This window comes from Tinamus guttatus, unplaced genomic scaffold (assembly GCF_059628265.1).
Source record: "Tinamus guttatus ecotype Peru unplaced genomic scaffold, ASM5962826v1 Tinamus_guttatus_pri_ptg000172l, whole genome shotgun sequence".
Lineage (NCBI taxonomy): Eukaryota > Metazoa > Chordata > Aves > Tinamiformes > Tinamidae > Tinamus > Tinamus guttatus.
In genome coordinates this window covers 4,864,047-4,883,870 of record NW_028288706.1, presented here as the reverse complement: position 1 = coordinate 4,883,870, position 19,824 = coordinate 4,864,047, and the positions used below count along the sequence as shown (strand labels likewise).

At 47.3% G+C, this 19,824-nt stretch overlaps 1 protein-coding gene across 1 annotated transcript; it reads right to left on the bottom strand.

Moving 5' to 3' along the window:
- Nucleotides 1–969: 969 nt before the first annotated feature.
- Nucleotides 970–17,636, bottom strand: FAM234A (family with sequence similarity 234 member A). The gene is made up of 12 exons (XM_088523136.1): nt 17,511–17,636; nt 13,521–13,829; nt 12,385–12,501; nt 11,866–12,054; nt 7,752–7,882; nt 5,212–5,344; nt 4,601–4,739; nt 4,100–4,240; nt 3,576–3,654; nt 3,028–3,180; nt 2,114–2,216; nt 970–1,932 (listed from the first exon to the last, which is right to left on the bottom strand). The coding sequence occupies exons 2-12, from the start codon at nt 13,783–13,785 to the stop codon at nt 1,721–1,723; spliced, it is 1,662 nt and encodes a 553-aa protein (XP_088379262.1). The 5' UTR covers nt 13,786–13,829; nt 17,511–17,636; the 3' UTR covers nt 970–1,720.
- Nucleotides 17,637–19,824: the final 2,188 nt, after the last annotated feature.

Sequence of the window (19,824 nt, the reverse complement as noted above, 5' to 3'; positions counted from 1 at the left end):
AGGAAAGCCTGGGGAGAGGAACAGTTAGGGAAACCTCCGCTCGGAATGTAGGGTGTTTGTATGGGGCACTCCAGGGAGCCCTTCGCAGCTTCCTCCTGCTCCTGGCACAGCCTGGACACCCCACAGCACCGCTCTGCCCGCTCACGGCTCCGCGGAGGCCGACGGCACCGGGACACCCCTCCGCCTGCACGGAGAGCTACAGGCTGCGGGAGGCAGAGGCTGCAAACACGTTATTTAGGCAACTATCGAAGCACCTGGAAGCAGGAGGTGTAGAAAGACACTGACACTGCAGCCACAGGGGCCAGCGGCTGATGCTGCAGCTCCGTTTGCTGCTGGATTTCCAGATGTGCGCACAGACCGAGGATGCAACAGCCACCGGAGCCAGCAGCTGCCCAGCAGGTCAAAACTCAGTAGATGCCACAGCAGAGGAACCGGGGCCTGCACGTGCACAGCCCTACACAAGGTTCTTATCTTACAGTATTTTTACACATGCCCTGATTTCAGATACCACAAGGGAGAAAGGCACCACTAAACTAAATCCTCTCCAGCAGCAGCAAAACCCGAGAGGATTTTTTAGGGTGCAAACTCCATCAGGTTGAGCCAACTGCTTCCCGTCTGCTCTCCGCTCGCCAGCCAACGTGACAACCTAGAAGCGCACGAGCAGGGGCTGCGATCGCCAGGGTTGTGATCAGGGCAGCGGGTGTGTGAACAGCAGCTTCCAGGACCAAACAGTCTATTCAAGCTGTTTGCCAGGCTCTGCACTCTGTTTGTGAAGCTGAAGTGCATTTCTACTTTCAAAAAGGGAAAGAAAAAGAAAAAGAAAAAAAAAAAAAGCATCCTAGAGCCCCCCACACGTTGAAATCAGCAGGGAAGTGTCTGTATCAATGGGATCAAGACAGAGTAGGCTCATGAGGGCTTTTACATCACCTATAACCACCTGGGGCAGGGGTAGGTGCTGATGCATTAATCAGGTGGGATTCCAGCTCCCTCTGAGTTGCCAAAGCTGCAAAACCTGACCATGAAGTCAGCAGCACTGAAGTCAGATGCAGGTAAGCTTGTGTGACAGTAGAGTGAGGAACGTGGGCCTGTTCTTCCGAAAAAAAAGGAAAAAAAAAAAAAAAAAGGTCATTTTCTAAGTAGAACAACACTTTAATGCCCTGCTGGCTCAGTAACACCGAGCTGGATTGTCAGTCATGGCTGGAGTCTCTCACAACACACACCCCACTACTACCAAACCCAGCAAAGGGCAACTGCAAATCAGCCTGCAGCCAGGCACCCATCCAGGAGTCAGGAAAGCTGACTAGGAAGGTAACCTACCATCGAGCATCAATGTCCCACATCTCCTCACACAAGCCCTCAAGAAGAGCAACTCAGGCATCCCCTGCAAGTGTTTCCCTCCAGATACAGGCTGGGTCAGCCTGGCTCTGTGGGCACGGAAGGACTGAGAGGAGCCTTCTTCCCTGAACTGACAACACTTCAGTGGTGGCCAAACACTGAAGTCCCATCAGCTTCCAGGACACGTGCTCTGGCAGCAGCTCCCACAGTCTGGGTGTACCCAGATGCTGGGGGCACTTTCCTACCAGCCACGCTTTGGTTTGCGGATCCAGAAAGGCAGCTCCTCATCTGAAACCATGATCCGGGCTTGCTAAGCGCTGCTGCAGGAGAGAGGCACCTGGGAGGACCCTGGGCCGGTGCAGCCTCTCCTGCTCTCCCATCACGCTCACTCCCGGCTGTGGAATCGCATCCTGTAGAGGCGCTCCCGGATGTACTGCTCGCTGTCCACAGCCACCTGGCTCAGCCAGATCACCCTGCTCTCAGAGACATCCTCTTTCAGCTTACGCTTCATGAGAGACACGAGCCCTGGTTCCTGGCTGGGTTGAGGGCCCCTCAGCAGCACGTAGCAGGCGTGACGGCTCCGCTCAAACAGCGCGGCTGCAACACAGAGCAGAGGGTTAATGCCGGATGGCACCAGCCTAAGCAAAGGTCCCTGGATTCTGGGACTGGCTACGCGGCCCAACGCTGCACCCACAGAGTTCAGGAGGTACCAGGAGATACCAGAAGGCCACTGTTGAGCAACACTTCCTTGCTGAAGGGCCAGAAGGAGAGGACTTACCATCAAAAGCAATTATTTGGTCTGTGCTATTGCGGAGCTCCAAGAGGACATTAGTGTAGGAAGGATGGAAGAGATAGAGCTTCTGGAGAGCAGCTTTGGATCCCTGCAACCAACAGGACGTTATCAGGACACAGGCCCACACGTACCTCAGACAACAGCACCAGGCTCACCTATTGCTTCCTGCCCACCAAACTGCATTCAGTGACGCTAATCCCTGCCTGCCAAACTCATCCTGTCTGATACCATCAGCACCAGCACTGGGATCCTGCTTCCTGGCTGGTACTGATCCCTCTCCTCCCTGTTTCCCGCACACGGCAGGCCTGTCTGCTATGCACAGGAGACAGATTTTGCCTTAGGGCTGGCTGAGCTGGCAAGGAAAGCACAGCAAACTCACTTGGTGCCCAGGCATCCTCACAGACACAAACTGCCACAGGCGCTGCCCTCACCCCAGCAAGCTCCACCACGCAGCTGAGCAATCAAAGCTGCCAGATCCTGCCTTGGAGCACGGAGAAGATGTTCAGGAGGCCATGGGAGGACACCCACTGAGGGACCACTGCGTGCGGTGCTGCTGCTACTGAAGGCTTTGGGCCAAACAGTAGCAATGTCAGAGGTAACAACCCAAAGCTTCCCACAGCCCTGTGCCAGGGCAGGACTCTGGGGCAACGCACTGAGCCAGTAACAACTTGTCCTCCATGGACTTGGGTTAAGGAGGAGAAAGCTGGGAATGTCCAACAGGCAAGGACATCCCGAGGATGCCGTATGGCCAGACCATGCACACAGGTCATTCTGCTCCTAAGTCAGAAGCATGTGCAGACCCCACACCTGTGCAGAGTGCCAGAGACAAGGAAAAGGGGGCAGATCCCTCCTGCTCTAGAGCAAGGTCTGTAACACAGCAGCCATTCGGCAGCACTCACCGTTTCATTTCCTGGTCGCTGGTATTCCCCCCAGAAGAGGAAGGTGGACCGGTGATCAGCAGTTGAAAGTGTGGCTGGTCCCGGGCTCCCTGCTCTCGAGTTCAGCTTCAGCTCCCACTGGATTGCTCCAGATCCAGCCTCAACAATCACAATCTAGAAAGGAAGAAAGAAAAGGAACTCATAGCAAAGGAGGAGGTCAGGACAGCTGCCTCCCTTACACGGCTACAGGAAGGAGCATCTGCAACATGGCAAGACAAAGTAAGACTTGAAGCTGAGCATCACAGAAATGTTAGGCCTGAGACGGGCCATGTCAGTAAAGTCACAAGTTCTTCAGGCTGTATCAAGGGGTTCAACGCTCTGTCTTTGAAGCAACTTGCTGAGAAGAGAATTAAAGCGTCTCCAAGAAATTGCCAAAAAAAAGATTATTTCCCAGCCAAACACTGCTCCAGCCAGCTGGAGAGACAGCAAATCCTACCAGCTGCACCCCAACTCACTGCCTGTTCGGACTGGACAGAGAAAAGGGAAGCTAAACAGAAGAGCTTGCAAACCTTCTTCCTGTTGGGTCCCATGTCACTCTCAAGGACAATACCAAGAACATCAGGTTTGTAGTAACCAAGCAGTGGCTCACTAAGAGAAAAGAGAATGGACAGATCATAACACACCCTGAGAAAGGCCCCTGTTCTTTTAGAGCAGTCTGTATCCTCCCACCACCCCCCGTAGTAAGAACCTTGACTGCTATAATGTTAGTTTAGCCTGGGATCACTCCCAAATCCTAGCCCAGCCATAAGAGACATATTGCAGGAAACAAAATGATTCCAAGTTTGGGCTCCTCCATTTTGAAGTGGCACCTGGTAATTGCTAGCAAGCAACACGAAATGCAAAAAGCACGATCCAGATATGAACACAGAACAGGCTTTTATGTTTTGGATGAAACAATACAATACCATAGTGTTACAATATATTATATTCAACACAATACTGAGACAGCACACTACAGCATTATTTCATCCAGGACAACAATGCTGCTGGGAAAATGAAGATGCCAAATTGTTCCTACAATAGCTAGCATTACCTTATAACACGAGATATGTTGAGGGTCCACAAGTTCTGAAGATTTTTTCCATTGACCAGCATAGTCATCTCTGACTTTACAATCAAGATGTTCTCTCCTGACCCACCAGGAATTTTTACCAGGTAATGAATGTCCCCAGAGCTTAAAAGAACAAAGAAATGACAGGGTTTTCTTGGCTGGAGATGCTGGCTTGTTCTACATAGTAAAATGTCAAAGATCAAGATAACAAGAGATAAGCTCTGCTCAGAGGTGAAGCATCAGGCTCTGCAGTGGTCACACACCGGACATATCGTCCAAGGTAGTTTGTATGCAAGTAAGAAACCCCAGCCTGCTTCCTGCGAGGCCCTGACAAGGGCATCAACATCAGCACTCTTGCAGAGGCTTGAATGTGCACTTAGGTCAACAGCAACAGAGCCAGGAAAGAGCAAAGTCAAAGCAAGTCATTCCATGAGGAACACCAGTACCCTCCAAACCACCAAAACCAAAGACATAATGTCATACCCGAGCAGGGGCAGGCGGTGCGTTGTGTGGTCAATACTCTTCTCCCACTGAGCTTCTTGCTGGAGGTTGGGCAGCTTCATTTCCATCCCAGTTGCTGCACTGTAGAGATTTTTCAGGGAGTATCCATAGAGAGAGTTTGCTATGCAGAGAAAGCAAGAATGTAGTAGGTAAGTTATCCTGCTTTGCACTGTACTCTACAAATTTCCCAACCACACCCGAAATGAAGCTGGCAGAGCAACTGTAATTTAAGGCTTATATCATAGAGTTGTAGTTGTATTTTGAGACTCAAGTTTCCTTTTGAATATTTTTTTTATTTAAGTGTTCCACAATAATCACTTGTGATTTAAAAGACTATTTAAAACTTAAATTTTCAACATTTTTTCATATAAAATTACTATTTAATACTAGTTCAGTGTGCAAGAAATCTGAATTTAAGTAGAACCACCCCTTCTCTTGGTCTTGAAAAGCTCTTTCACTAGTTGAAAGCACAACACAACTTTTGAGAATTGCAAAATATTCTTTCAGACTACTGCTTAGTAATGACTAATTTCACAGTTATAATTGCTCTTTTCATTACAGTTTCTGAATTTAAATGACAAACAGATTCACACCTGTATAGAAAAGGAAGTAGCAGGAGTCAGGCTTTGGAACAAATCTGATGTAACGAGCATTCCCATCCACGTTCAGGCTTTCAGGGGATCCTATCTGTTCACCATTTTTTCCTGAATGGATGAATGTCTTAATCTACACAGGAGGAAGAAGGAGAAAAACAAGACAAAACAAAAAACCACACACAAGTGTTAAAGTTGCACTGCAACTGTTCAGACTCCAGGAGGTTTCCAAAGCTTCTGAGAAGCTGGTACTGAACAGCAACTGAGCAGGAACAGCGTAAGCTGAAGATGCAAAACCTCTCCTGCTCCTGGGAAGAGCGAGCACAAGGTACAGGATCCTTCTGCTGTGAACACTTTTGCTTGGAAGTAAGTTTGAAAGCCATTTCCAGCACAGCCACTCGCGACAAGATTTCCCACCTCTGCCAGCCCCCTAGACCAGGCTGGGACAGCAAGTCCCATCACTGCTAAGGATAGTGCAGATCAACCCCAGCCCACTGAACCATGGCAGAGGTGGAGAAGACCCAAAGGCAGAACCAAAGCAGCTGACAAAGGAGGGGGAAAGGTGGCTTTTCATAGTGCTTGGCACAGCCTGCAGAAGGTACTGTGCTGCTAGACCAGTTATCACAGCTCTGCTTCCCTCCTCACAAACCTGACAAGGGTTGGGAGGACCCAAGGTCATGGCACACAGGACCTCTGCTACATATTTTTAGAGCCCTACTCTACTCCTGCTAACACCGTCAGGAGTCCATGCAGCACAGGAAGCCAATGGGTTTCTTCATATTCTTTGTGCAGGTACCAGCGCAACAGAAGCTACTGAAAACATATCAGGTGGGAGAACAAAGATGCAAGACTAGGATCAGATTTAAATGGTTGAGAAATGATGAGAGAGCAATGCACACTGGGCTAAAGAGAAACATCACACAGAGAAACTGCAGCCATCAGAGATGGTAAGTCAGGCAGGAAATGAGGCCCTTTTCTATTCTGTGTCAGAAAAAAACTGGGAAACAGAAGAATACCTGCTGTTCTTGAAGTGAACCTGGACAGTCTAGTAGGGGAAGAAGGGATTGAGCTGGGGAGAACAAAGGGCACAGCTGGAGAGGAAGCAACAGGTCCATGTCCAGCAGCTCTTCCCAGCCTCCTGCACTGGAGGAACCACCTTGCGCCAGCAGCTTCACCTTCCCTGCAAGCACCGGGTCAGCAGCTGCCCCAGGACAGCAACAGCCCATGATATTCATATAACAAATGAGAATACACCACACAGAAAAAACGCCTCACTCACTGCGCTCTTTAATAACTCTGTGAGCTGCTACAGGCAATGTGTCCTGAAAATAAAACATGTTTTTTCGGGATGCATTTATGCTGAAGCTCACAGCAGGGCATTCGGACTCTCAGAAAACCAGCCGACGACCCCCGCTGCTATCCGAGCACAGAGACCCTTCCCCACAGACTGCCCAAAGCTCTGCCCAGTCAGGAAACGGCCGTCTAATCTAATCAGAAGAATTAATGTTCAACCCGAGCCCTTGTTAGCAACATAATTAATTTACTTAAGTACTAACACTCCCTTCCAACAAGACTGCCTTTTTCCAAGCTGCAAAGCTCTGAGCAGTGCACATTTTGTCTTCTTCCTCAGTAAATAAATAAATAAAGGCGTAGTTTTAAAGTCGACAGAGCTCTCGCCAAGTCCTCTGCGAAGGAGGCAGGGAAGAGCAGGAGAGGGGAGGGCTTCACACCAAGACAGCCAGAGAGTTAAATGGGAAACAAATTGTTAAGCAGCTTTACAGAACAGAAACTGCACTCAAACATTTCTTGGCTGCCTAAGGGAAAAAAAAAAAAGTTGAGAAAACTTGAGATAACTGGGATAAAAAGCAGCAAAAAAACAATAAGGGAAGAAAACAAAGGAGAAATGTAAGAGTAAAAGAGGGCAGAATTTCTGATGACTCTGGCAACAACATTGCCTTGGGCAGCAAAACTGAATCTGCTTACAGGGAGCTCTGGAATGAGACTACAGGGCACCTATTCTGATGGACCTGCAGGGAACCAAAATTTTTGCATGCTTTATGCAGGACAGATTGCACATGCAGAAGATGCTGCACCATGCAAACACAAATGCAGAATTATTCATAAAAACACAGTTAGCTGCACAACTTTCCCCCTCTGAGAAATGAGTCCTAGTTAGGATTAACCAGCAGAGTGGCACCAGGAAAAGAAGTGTGCAAAGCAGAGCATAGACTCGGATTTTAAAGGTATCAAAAAGGCTGATACTTGTACAAAAGTGCTGGCTGACAGCACTTTATAAGTTAAAGTCCCTGCACTTTGATCTAGGAGTCAAAGCTGCCAGGTTTTGTTCACTTCCATTTCTCATCTTGCCTGGGCTCACTGCACACACAGCCTACGAGCACGGAGTGAGAAGCACGGGCTGGGAAAGAGGGTACCCCAAACTCAGAGGCTTTTGGACAGTTCCTCCGAGATGTCAAGAGTGGAATCAATGTTATGCCTTGTAGCCTAGGCACCGGCTTTATCACAGTTTTAGAGTGACATACCTCATTTTCTGTGGCAATAAAGATTATCAGGTCCTGAACACCATCACTATCCACATCTGGAATCACTGACAAGGGAGTCAGCACAGTGTAATTAGCTCCAAAGTCACTGGACTGTCTCCATTGAACTTCCCCTAGAAGACATTGTTATTGGAAAACATTCACTAACATGCACTTCATGGTGAAAGGTTTTTAAATGCCCTTTTCCTCAAAGCACTTTGCAGGAGCCAGTCATTTATAGCCCTTTAGCAACAAATCAAATTTATACCTGACATGGGGTATTTTGTTGTATTTCTGCATTTCAGCTAAGTTCCAGTATCTAGGATTTCAGCTGATACTGGAAAATAATCCCAATTGCCTGCAAAAATGCATCCCACATCCTAGGCAAAAGCCAATCATCAGGCTAAGAGAACACCCTGCTTCTCCTGGCTGCAGCTTACAAGCTTCCCAGCACGTTCACAGCACGCTCACGGTAGATCACATTTTTTGTCACCTGAAAAAAAAACCCCAATATTGTGAGATGAAACGCGTGTGCACAGCCCTTCAGGACCACAGAGAAGCTGAGCTCTGAACCGCGTATTCGGAGAAAATGTTTTCCTGGAACTTGACTCCTGCAGATCTTCCCAGCTGACATGGTTGGTCACCATGTGGTTGTAATCCCAACGTTCTCCCTTTGAAGAAGGGACAGAAGGGAGTTTGAAAAAATCTCTTCAGTCTTTTTTTTTTTTGGTAAATTCAGATAGTAGGTTTTTTTTTTTTTTAATTGGGGGAAGGAATCTCTTCAACAACTCAAAGGCTTTACTTGGATTAAATCCACCCTGGGCTGCTGGAGGTTCTCCAACCACGGGCCACATGCAGTGGAATTTGCTGGGGGCAGGACAGGGATGGTTTATCAGGGTTTTTCTTTTTTAAGGACGACTTAAGGGACTAACTAGGTACTCCTGGAGGAAATGATTACTCTCCCCTTTAAACAGTATCACACACACCGCAATCATCATTCCAGGAATGCAAAGTAACATCTGTTCTTTGTCAGGAAAGAAGCCGTACCACATGCCAAGGAATTTCTATGCTGCCTGCAATAATTTAAGACAGGTTGCATTTCCAGTGTGATTCCTCCCAAGCTTTCACTGAAACACTGAAAAAGTACTTGGATTTGTTACTATGACAACAGATGTGAAACAGAAGAGTGCCCCTAGGAAATAATAGGAAGGCAAAGAACCTCATCCCTGCAGAACAACAAGCAGACAAAGAAGGAGAGAACATAAGTTTTAAATAATTGTATCTTGGCTTCTGCACAATCCAAAGCTACAGAAGAAAAACCAAGCTGCTGAAATGCATTTTTAAATGCACATGGCTGTCTTTGTTGGTCTGACAGTGAAAATAGTTTTGGAAGAGTGTCTTACTGTTTCAAAGGAAGTCTAATAGAAACAGGTATCTGTGAGACAGATTCCAAACAAAACATTGGCCTTAATAAACTTTCATATTCCTAATAGTTTGTGCTCCATGAGGACTGTTTCTAGTCCCATCCTGCTCTGTTAACAGTAGATCCGACTACTCTGTCGGACACCTAGAGTGCTACTGTGCGTCCTCAGAGCCCCAGATCACAGCAAAATCAGGGCAGTATTAGACATGTACCCAGACAGGAAATCTGATTTGGAGTGAAGCAGGGGGTTGTTTGCTCTGGAAAGAATAATAAAAACTGGGGCTTAGATGACTGAGTCCAGCTCATCCTTCGAGCAGCTGCAGAGGATGCAGGATTGCTTGCCTCAGGCTCGTGGTGCTCCAGAAGCACACAGAAATACTTTGCTTTCCCACTGTGCAGCCACGGGCAGCCCACAGGCCACCTGAGGCAAATGCAGAACTTTAGTATCCGGTCTGTTTGACTCTTCTCCCAGGTCCCTGCACACTTGTTTAACTGGTTGTATGTAAGCTCTTGGCATCCAGAATATAGCGGATGTGAATAAGCTCTTGGCATCCAGAATATAGTGGATGTGAACATTCCCCTTTTTGCTTTCTCAGAACCTACCCCTTTACAAAAGAAACAGGCAGCTATGAAGAACTGGAACAGTAAATCATTCTCTGTTCCTCTTTTCCTATCACTCAGTTTTACATACTTCTCTCTCCCTGTCACGTTCTCCACACCAAAGAGTCCAGGTTTAGCTAGCAGCTGCTTGCAGAGCAGTTTCACACATCCATCACTGCAGTTCCCCATCTCCTCTGCTCCTTACAGGACCGGTGAGATCTGACCTGCTCACAGCATTCACAGGGCAGGCCGCTGGAGGACAAAGCATCGAGAGAAGGTGTCGCAACACACCTATTCCTGTGCTCTTCCTTGGGACTCTGCTTCTGGCGACAGCAGAGATGAAAAACTGAGCTACACGGACCTTTGCTTTGACCTGGAACAGCTCATCTTAAGCTTCTGTGTTCCGCTTTGCTTTTAGGATAAACATGCAGGAATGTTGAATACTCTACACAAACAGAAGAACACAATCCCTACAGTTGTTCTCTTGTTTTCTCAGGCCAGTTATTCTATCAATAAAGCAAGTAAGGTTTAGCGCAGCCTGAACTGATAGAAAAGCACTAATTTTATCAGTGTCTGAAGATCAAAAATACATGCCAGACACTTTCGGATGATAATCTGCTTACTTCTCCTTCAGCCTTCCCACAGGCAGAGGCTAAGCAGACTAAGATCCCTGGAATTGCACCAATTTTCCGTGACAGTGAGCCATTAACTTCTAAAGATTGTTCTGACTACTGTTTTCAGCAAAATGTGATGAAAATCAGACCATTTCACTTACATCTAACAGAATGGAGATTTTATTCTGATCTGCCCTCCTAACACTCAGCTAAAGTCAAGTGCACTAAGAAACCTCTTTTAACCTACTTTAAGCCGTAACAAAAAGGTATCAAGTAAGCCTGCTTCTGGGTTATTCCCTTTTCTGCTTGAAGCAGTTTTTAATCTTTTGCTTTTAACTTATTTACGGAGTGCTTTCTTACCACATTGCTCCTATGACTTGTGGCTTAGCCTGATTCTTTCTCCATACGGTTATGCTATTTCTTTATGGTCATCTTTAGCTACATATCTCAGGTCAAAACATAGAAACGTGGCTGCTAAGCCAAAAAGCAACTATTCCATTAAAAGTCTATAAATAGCCTGTTTGAAAGCCTACTGAGGAGGAGGAACTGTGCTAAAATATAGAAGCATTCTAGCTATATCTGTGCACATGCATGCACACTTACATGTTTGTCTGGGCTCACTCCATCTATAGGAGAAATAAAAAGCAACGGGAATGTTTTTTTTCCTCAGGTTCATTAAGGCTGTACCTCTTGCTATCTCTTCCCCAATTTTTGGAAAAGAGGGAGCGCAATATCAGGTACAAGAAGATGGGATCTTAGGCATGTTTCCAAGGAAGAACGCACATTGTTCGCCGCCTTTGCACAACTGGCCCCCAAAATGGAGATCTTTCTCAGAGAAGAAAGTTCAAGGTGCAAAAGATGAAATACATAATGAATTCAAGTACTCTTTACCCCCTCCTCCTCTAGGCAAGATGAGGAAGAATCTTCCCATCTGCAGGCCACAGACATAAAGAAAGCTTTCCAGAGAAACCATGAAGAATCCTGGATGAGTGAAAGAGACTGGCAAGTTCTTGAAGTCGGTGGTGGCAATTTAAGTACAAACTTATTCCAAGTGCTCTCCTTAATGACTTATAGATCTTAGATCCCTGGAACTCCTGCTCTTGTTGCAGGCATTCCTAGCATTCACACACAAAAGACTGACTGAGAATAATCTCAAGTTTCCTTCCAACCTGAACGCTACTGTATACACTTACACAGCTAGCGACTGCTTCTCCTACTTCAAAAGATGTTGGAAAGCTGTTCCTTCAGTACTGTAATGGGCACAAAACACCGCAAGAGTCCATCCCAAGAGGCAGGCTGGGAGAACAGGCACTTCTCAAAGGCCCAGCAATGGTTCTGGCAAGGTTTCCAAGCACTGTGCACATCACTCACGTATCAGCCTGTCATGCTGACATTCCTAGCCTCAAAAGTCTGAAGGGCAACAAGTGAGGAAAGCAACTAACGTCCCCTGGATTTCAGCAGGACCCTGCTCACCACTCACCTGTCTGCTGGTCAAGTGCAGTAAGAGCCACTGGCTTCCCCACAACTAGGCAACCTGGGGCCTGAGCCCCACCAAGCTGCTCAATGCCACACTGCACCCACTCGACGTCCTCAGCAGCAGCCCTTTCCCAGAGAACGCTGCCGTTCGTGCCAGACACGGCAGCGACGAAGGCACACGGAGAAGGCAGACCTACAGAGAACACATGTCAAAGGGAGTGCCAAAACCACCTTTAGTGCTCTGCGCCACCACACTGCTGTGATTTGGCATCTTCTTCCTCTCCCCATACAGCTAATCTCCTTTTCTCTCCCATTCCCACTGTCTTTCCCTTTATCCCCATTTTCCCTCTGGTGGAAGCACACAACGCCTCTGGCTTTGCAATACAAAGGAGAATTAAAATGCAGGGTAACAACCACACAGAAGTATCTAACTCGAGACATTTGCTACAGCAGTCCCACTTACCAAAACTGAAAGAGAAAGAAGAGCCCTTGCCACAAGGCCTTCTATTTCTGAATCAGTTACCTTCATCCAAACAGGATCTGTTGAAGTTGCTGCTGCCATTGCTAGCTTTGAAAACAAAGATGACATCTTGCACTTTGTCCTTGTTCACATCTTCTATAGCCAGAAACTGGTAGGCAACTGGAAAAGAGATCACAATCTAGACACTTGTAAGAAATGCCCGAATCAACAAAAGGTCTAACTGGAGCAAAATACAAATTCCTAGAGACCTACTCACTGCCTCCCTCAGCAACAGTGCTACATCAGGACAAAATGGCTTTCGTACAAAAAAATTGCATCTACATGAGTACTAAGGAATAGCAGTTAATGTTCAAGGCTTTCCCTCATTTGCCATTTCCCAGAGGATTTGTCTTCCCATACAGCCAAGCATCCAGAATGTGAAAAATGTCAAAGAAAGAACTCTGGTCTTGGTGTGGTGTTGCTATTCCCAAAATACAAACAACTCACGGAACATTGAGCTCCTGATAAAACATCTTTCTCACTCGCAGCCAAAACCAATCTCCTTTTGTTCAAAGTAACAGTCCTTCAGATTTAGGCATTAAAGCACAGAGCCCCCGTTGGTGAGCACTAGGTCTGCATTTGCAGCAGACATATGAAGCACAAGCACTGCACAGGAGGCTAAAGAAAGAGCCACCAAGGATCAGTACCCAGGTTACATAGTTGATTAAAGCAATCACAATTTTCTGCATTAAAAAAAAAAAAAAAAGATGAATTTCCCCTTCACCCTTCCCTTTTAGCCACAGATAGGTCAGAAAGTCATACTGATAGAGGAAGAACACCTAACTGCTCCCACACCTGACCTCAAACTTCAAGGGAATATTTTACAGACCAAACTTCAATAAAGATTTATTTTCAGATAACCTTCCTCACTTTCAAATGAGGCCAGTCTGCTACCTTGTTAGAGCTCCAAGAGAGGCATCTAACTTCTCTGTTATATCCTGTAAACACCTCCTGGAAGGCCACTTCAATTACGATGGGCCACTGCATATCCAGGTCAGGCATTCACAGTTCTTGCTCCCAGGGGCACCATCCCTGCAGGCCTGACTCCAGAACACTTTTAGGGAGAGCTCCACAATCAACATTTCTAACACAAAGGAAAAGGACTGTCAGGAAGTGTTCTCCTGTTACACCAAGCTCACCTGCGTCGTCATAGTTTCGGAACCAGGTTCGTTCAGAAACGGGCCTCTCGGGGCAAGGAATGACAAACGAGAAAGCAAACACAATTATCAGACACAGAAATAACGAGATGAAGAAGGCAGCAGTGCGCCACCGGGACAGCCGAGACAGTTGTGGTGACTGCTTGCTGCCAACTCGTCTCTCAACAGAGTTTTCATGGTTCTCTTGAGCTTTTACATCCTCATGCTTCAGAGGGTGGATCTCGGCTTCTGCCTCTTTGCTGTCCATCACAGCTCACTCATCAGTACTCGAGCAGCCTTCTCCTCCTTCACCTACAACGGAAAGAGCAGTTAAAACAGATTTTGGAATAAAGCAAAAATGACAAAATATTCTCTGACTACCTGACATGAAGCTGGAAACCTCTAAGAGTAGGTAAGCACATCAGTGCATTGTCATACAGCTGCATACAAAGTGATTCTGGCCCTGGAGGTCTCCCACATGGAACTAGGGGAAAGCCTGGAGGATGCAGAAATGCCACTAGTGCTTTGGAGCAGGAGGAAATCAGCACTGCAAAGCCTGGAGCAAGGACAAAGAAAGCTACAAACCCTCAAGATCTTTATGCCTGAGAGGCTGACGTGGCCTGTGAGGGTCTCATGAAAGAGACACCAAAAGCTCATTTTGATGAAAAGACTCCTTGCTGCCACTTCCAGCATATTTCAGCCTGATTTCTGCCTGGATAAGTGAAAGGAAATATCTGACTTTCATATTCTAACATAAAGCCATTCCCTGGCGTAATGAACACAGGAGCTTCCCCCAGGGAAGAGAAAAAGAGCGAAACACCAAAGCGTTCTGTTTAGGAACAAAACATCACCATCTCAGATAAGAAATCATTTGATATTGTTTTGTAACCCAGACCCAAAGAAGGCAAGAGCACAACCACTTACCTCCTGGGGTAAAAAGAGGACACGAGTTGAGACTAAAATTGGATAAACTTGATTTCATCAGATTGGAAGAAGAGCTAATAATTGCTATTTTAGTTTCCCCTGCTAGAAGCCATTATCTATAATTACTGAAATGGCACCTGGGGAAGACAATTCCCCCCTTTCCTTCAAATAATGAAATCATTTTTTTTCAGCTTTTCTGATTATCATCTTTCTGATAGGAAAGGCCAGGCTCCTTTCTCCAACTCCTGAGGGCTGCAGCAAAGCAAAGCGCAGAAGCTACACACAAGGATGCCCTTCTCCAAGGGCTCCCTATTGCAGAGGGCATGGGCCAAAAACCTTCAGCAGTCAACACCACCCCCCCGCCCCAAAAAAAAAAGACAGACCAAAACCTCCTTCTGGCACTCATGAGGGTGATTTTGAAGTAACAGGGAGAATACCTTGAGTTACAGCTACAATAACAGCAGGTTGTTTTGTTGTTGATTTGTTCTGAGAAGCCAAAAAACTAAGCACACAAAGACTGAGGTCTACAACTTAACATCCATAATAATTATAAAAATCAAGACCATACTTGGTTTTCAGGCCTCTAACGATGCTCCTTAAAAAAAAAAGGGGGGGGGGGGAGGGCATGTTGGGGAGGGGAGGAAAGAAATAAGGAATAACACATTCCAGTAGCCTTGGGAAAAGCTTCATGACAGTGTGTCATAAAAAGTCATATCAGAGCAAATAAACATGATGACCAAGCCTATTTTCCACGACTGTGCCCTAACAGTCACATGCCCAGATTATCTGCCCGAACAATTTGCTTCCCCTGCAGAAAGCAACTTTCAGCTCAGGCACCAATATACAATGGAGAGAGGTGGTGCTTTTGAGCCCAACAACAACGGCACTCGTGTTTTACATGTCGTGTTTTACGCAGAATCTCATTTACAGGTTCAGCAAAACAAGACACGAGAGTCACCCTTGGCAGGCCAGGTTCCTCCAGGCGGCCACACAACGTGGAGTCTCATCTCCCTGCTCTTTAGGGATTCATCAAGTGCAGTGCTGGGCACTGTGCCCAGCCCTACAACACAGAGGACCAAAAAAGAACCAAGCTGCAAAGGGCAACTCCTAGAAAGCCCCTTGCGTGAGGGTGAATCTCATGTGAGCTCCATTTTGCACTGGTCAGCCAAGTTCATGGGAGGAATGGAGAGAGCAGCAAGACTTCATACAGCCCCCAAGAAAGGACCAATTTTATGTTGAGAGCCATCCATTCCCACCGCAGGGTAGGGCTGCAGAGGTCCCTTTTAGGTACAAATGACAAAAGGACAGCAAAACTACAGCAATGCAGAAGGTTAAGTGACTTGGACACTCTCAGTCACCTAGCTAACAACATCATTTATTCGACTAGCAAAGCTGTATTTATGAAGCACTTACTCCAGACTAAGAATACTGTCATTTCTTCTACAAAAGTACATCGTGTACAAGATCTCACTCCAGCCCGTTTAATTCAAGCTGCACAACACCATGTGAGTTCAATTAAATCAATAATGTAGGAGTTGTATCTTCTTCCAGAGAGCTGCACTCCGAAGACCTCATCTGCCCTTCACATCAGTCTAGCAGCAACAAGAGGGACAATTCCATGAGTGCGGCTACTTCAAAACCAAATGCAAAGTTTGAAAGAAACTTGACAAGAAAAGTCAGTGGCAGATTCCAAACGTAAAGGACAACAGAAAAAATGATTGTGCATTCAGCCTTTCCACCCTGACCTCGCCACCGGCTGCTGTTTCATCACAGAGGGGAGCCAGTAGCGCAGCTCTGTGCAGGACAGCCATGAGGAGGAGCTCCAAGTCCTTGAGCAGGTTCAAGGTTTAAGCCCCCAGTCACAGGCTGAGCAAATAATTTACCAGGGTGAGCAATGAGAGCCTTCATCGCTGCAGTAAGAGGCCAAAAGCCGGAATGGGCTACATGAGTAGCCCAGGACTTCTCTTGTGATGAGCCAGACGCCTCCTGTTGCTCCCACATACCTGTGTGCACTGGCGGGGAGGGATGGTCCTTCCTGAACCCTGTGGTAACTCCTGGTCTGCAACACAGACCGCGACAGGCCAGGCCAGGCCAGCCCTGACCAGCCTCTCCAACGAGTCACGCTGGAGCGCAAAGCTGGAGAACGTCTAGGACAGAGCCCAGCGCTTCCAATGCCCGCAGCTCTTCCCAAAACCAGGACAAAACTTCTACTCTCCTTGGTTCAAAGCAGACCCCATCTTAACATTGTACTGAAGGCCTATTTTTATGACACATTATAAATCACACCACCATCATTTAGACTGGGACAAGAACAATAAAAAATCAGTGGTAATTATACTGTCAGCCCCAGCAATTCCCCTTCTTTCGCAGTACTGACCTTAGGAGTCACTGCTTACAAAGAGCCCTCAATGCCTTTAGAGCAATTCCCTTCTGTTTTCTTTCAGCATCTGAATAATGCCCTTTGCACTCCTGCCAGAGCATATGGGGAGCCAGAACAATGATCAGAGAGGGCAATGGCAAAGACTCAAACATTGCAGGAAATCCCATTGCCTGCAGTTGCCAAAGTACATGCTAACAGCATGTGAAACAGTCTGAGCACTGAACAACAAAGAAGTCTGGAAAGCTGCTTAATCAAGACAAACAGAAAACGACAGTGCACTTTTTTGGATGATTTTACCTTCCTCTAGCAGCAGGCATTTTGTCTCCCTTTCACAGGGGGCACAAAATAACCTACCAAGTCCAAAGCATCCAAGCGCCTTGCAGTGAAATGCGCAGCAGCAGAATCGTGTGTCACTGCATTATTAACACACACTGCCTACACCTGATATGGGAGCTAGCATCAGCTTTCTGCTCAGCCACAGCAGGCCTCACCACAAGAGGCCACACGGCAGAAACTTCGTTAAGAAAGAAAAAAATAAATAATAAAAATCAGCACACAGCGTACCAAACTGGCTCTGAACCCACAGAGTCTACAGAAAAGCCCCATGTCTCATAAAGTTTCATTTTATATTATATACTTCTGCCCACAACACAAGTCAGTCTCCAAGCTCTCTTCTCAGCATAACTCACCTTCACGGGGCACTCGCTTTCCTCTTCTCCCGAAGCTACAACGGAGATCTACGGATTTCCTCTGATCACCCAGCTGAACCAGGCAAACTTCTGCAGCAAGTGGTTGAGACCAAACTGCAGCTAAACCTAAAAGACAAACTGTCGTTATCGATCAGCTGGAGCTGCTGGAAAACCAAGAGAACAGCAAAGATTCACCTGTACAAGAACCACTGAACTGAAACCATATAAATATCACTGCGATGGAAGGATTAGCTCATTTTCCATCTGTAAGACACTGGACCACAACATTTCTAATTACAGTAACCTCACAAGATGCCAGTTCCTCTGGGAAAAATTCTAGCAATGGATCAGATTTACTGTTCACCATGTTTAGATCTTACATGGAACAACGAAGTCAGACCATGTCTGAACATTTTAGAAATTAAACACAGCAATGACTTTTGGCTGTTTTTTTGTTTGGTTTTTTTTTTTGTTTTTTTTTTTTTTGCTTTTTTAGATCCCTTACAGCTGAAAGGTTTCCTTTTTGCCAAGCAGACATTTTCGAAGCCATAATCATGGGTTGCAATCAGTCATGGCAAAACAGCCTCCAAATTGCGCTGCGATTAAGACGCAGTGTCCCCTTCATGGCTGTCTTCCCAAAGGAGACTGCTCTGTTTTGATCCAATGCACCATGCGGCACTGCAGGGAGCTCACTGGGCAGTTACCTGCTGCAGCACCAGTGGGTCAAACTCTACCCCTTCCTGCAATCTCACTTACAAAAGTGTCCAGGCAAGAGGAAACTTGCACAGAATCTCCCCAGACTCGGAAGATTTTGTACTTCTTAAAAGATAATCAACCTTCCAGTGCAGATATCATGCCACTCACAGCCAGTGAATTACAAAAGTTCTCCAGGACACAAGTAAATGTCATTTCAGAAAACATCTGTTATTTTTTGAAGAAAAAAAATCTTTTTAAAGGCAATTTTCACAACAGTCAGGGGTTCAAGCAGAGAAACTTGATCTGTTTAGTCAGGCAAAGCAAACATGCTCTACTAGGGCAAAAGACGAGCAAACCCCTCCAGGATGAAGAATAGCATTAAAGCAGCAAGTCCCGCACCAATTATAGACTAGGCCAGAAATAATTACCAAAGCAAACCACAGATCACTTAGCATCCCAGAACTTTTAAATTGCACTGGAGAAAAGTCACACAGCCTTAGTGTGAAGGGCCGGGGCACACGGGGCTTAGTGATTACTACAAATCCTTCGTGCTGACCTTACAAAGCCTGAGCTAGCAGTGTATTTGTATAGGTGACTGCCACACACATGCCCTTACCTCATCCACAGGGCTCCCCAGTTCGCCTCACACGCACAGCGACTTCTCCTCTCCTCCTGGCAGCAAACACCAGGAGATCTCCAGTCATGGAAACTCTTTAGAACAAGCTGCAGTCATTTCATATCAATTTATTAAACAGAAAAGAAAAAAAAAGGACATTTTATAAGGTGAGCACTTGTGTGGCATATTGCCACTTGCTGCACCGGTCACAGCGTCTGTGCTGCCCACGGGGCACCTCCTGCCACGAGCTCGCCAGGTTTGCGGCAGCGTGAAATAACAGCCGTGTTCCACCTGCTGTTGTCCTTACCAGCCCTTGTCCCCGAGGGATTTCTCTTTTCTGCCTCCCCTGGAAGCTCAAGAGCCCGAGTTCTTTGCTCGCCTTTCGCCCTCCTGCCCCGGCGGGGCGGGCAGGCCCTTGCAGGCGGTTCCTCGCCGGGCTGTTCCCGGCGCTCCAGGGCCGCTCCGGCTGCGCTCGCCCCACGTTTCACCCAGCCACCCCCTGCCTGAAGCCTGTGGCTCTCGGCAGTTACGCAAGAGGCTTTTACTTTCCAAAATAAGGAGGGGGGGAGTGATGGAAGGGAAACTAATCACAGCACATTAAAATATTCTCCTTCCTGCGAGGCAGCCTGCAATAAGGCTTCCAAACCAAGTCTGGGAGCTGCTGGGGAGAGGAGAAGCAGATACCGGAGACCCCCCCGCTCCAGAACGCGCGGAAAACGCCCCGCTGGGCCCGATGCGGACGAAGGGACGGGATTTTTGCCGTAATTTAAGACGCAGCCCCCAGTTCCCAGCGCCGCGCGTCTCCCGGGCACCCGCAGCTCCGCCCGCAGCCGGTGCCGGCGGAAGGGCCGGGGCACACGGGGCTCCCGCCCTCAGCCCGAGCGTCGCGACCGCCGCTGAGCGCTGGGCCCGGCGGGACGGGGCGAGCCCGGGACCCCCGACCTCCCCCCGCCGCACTCACCGCGGCGCCGCTTCCGCCTCCATCCCCGCCGCGGCTGACGC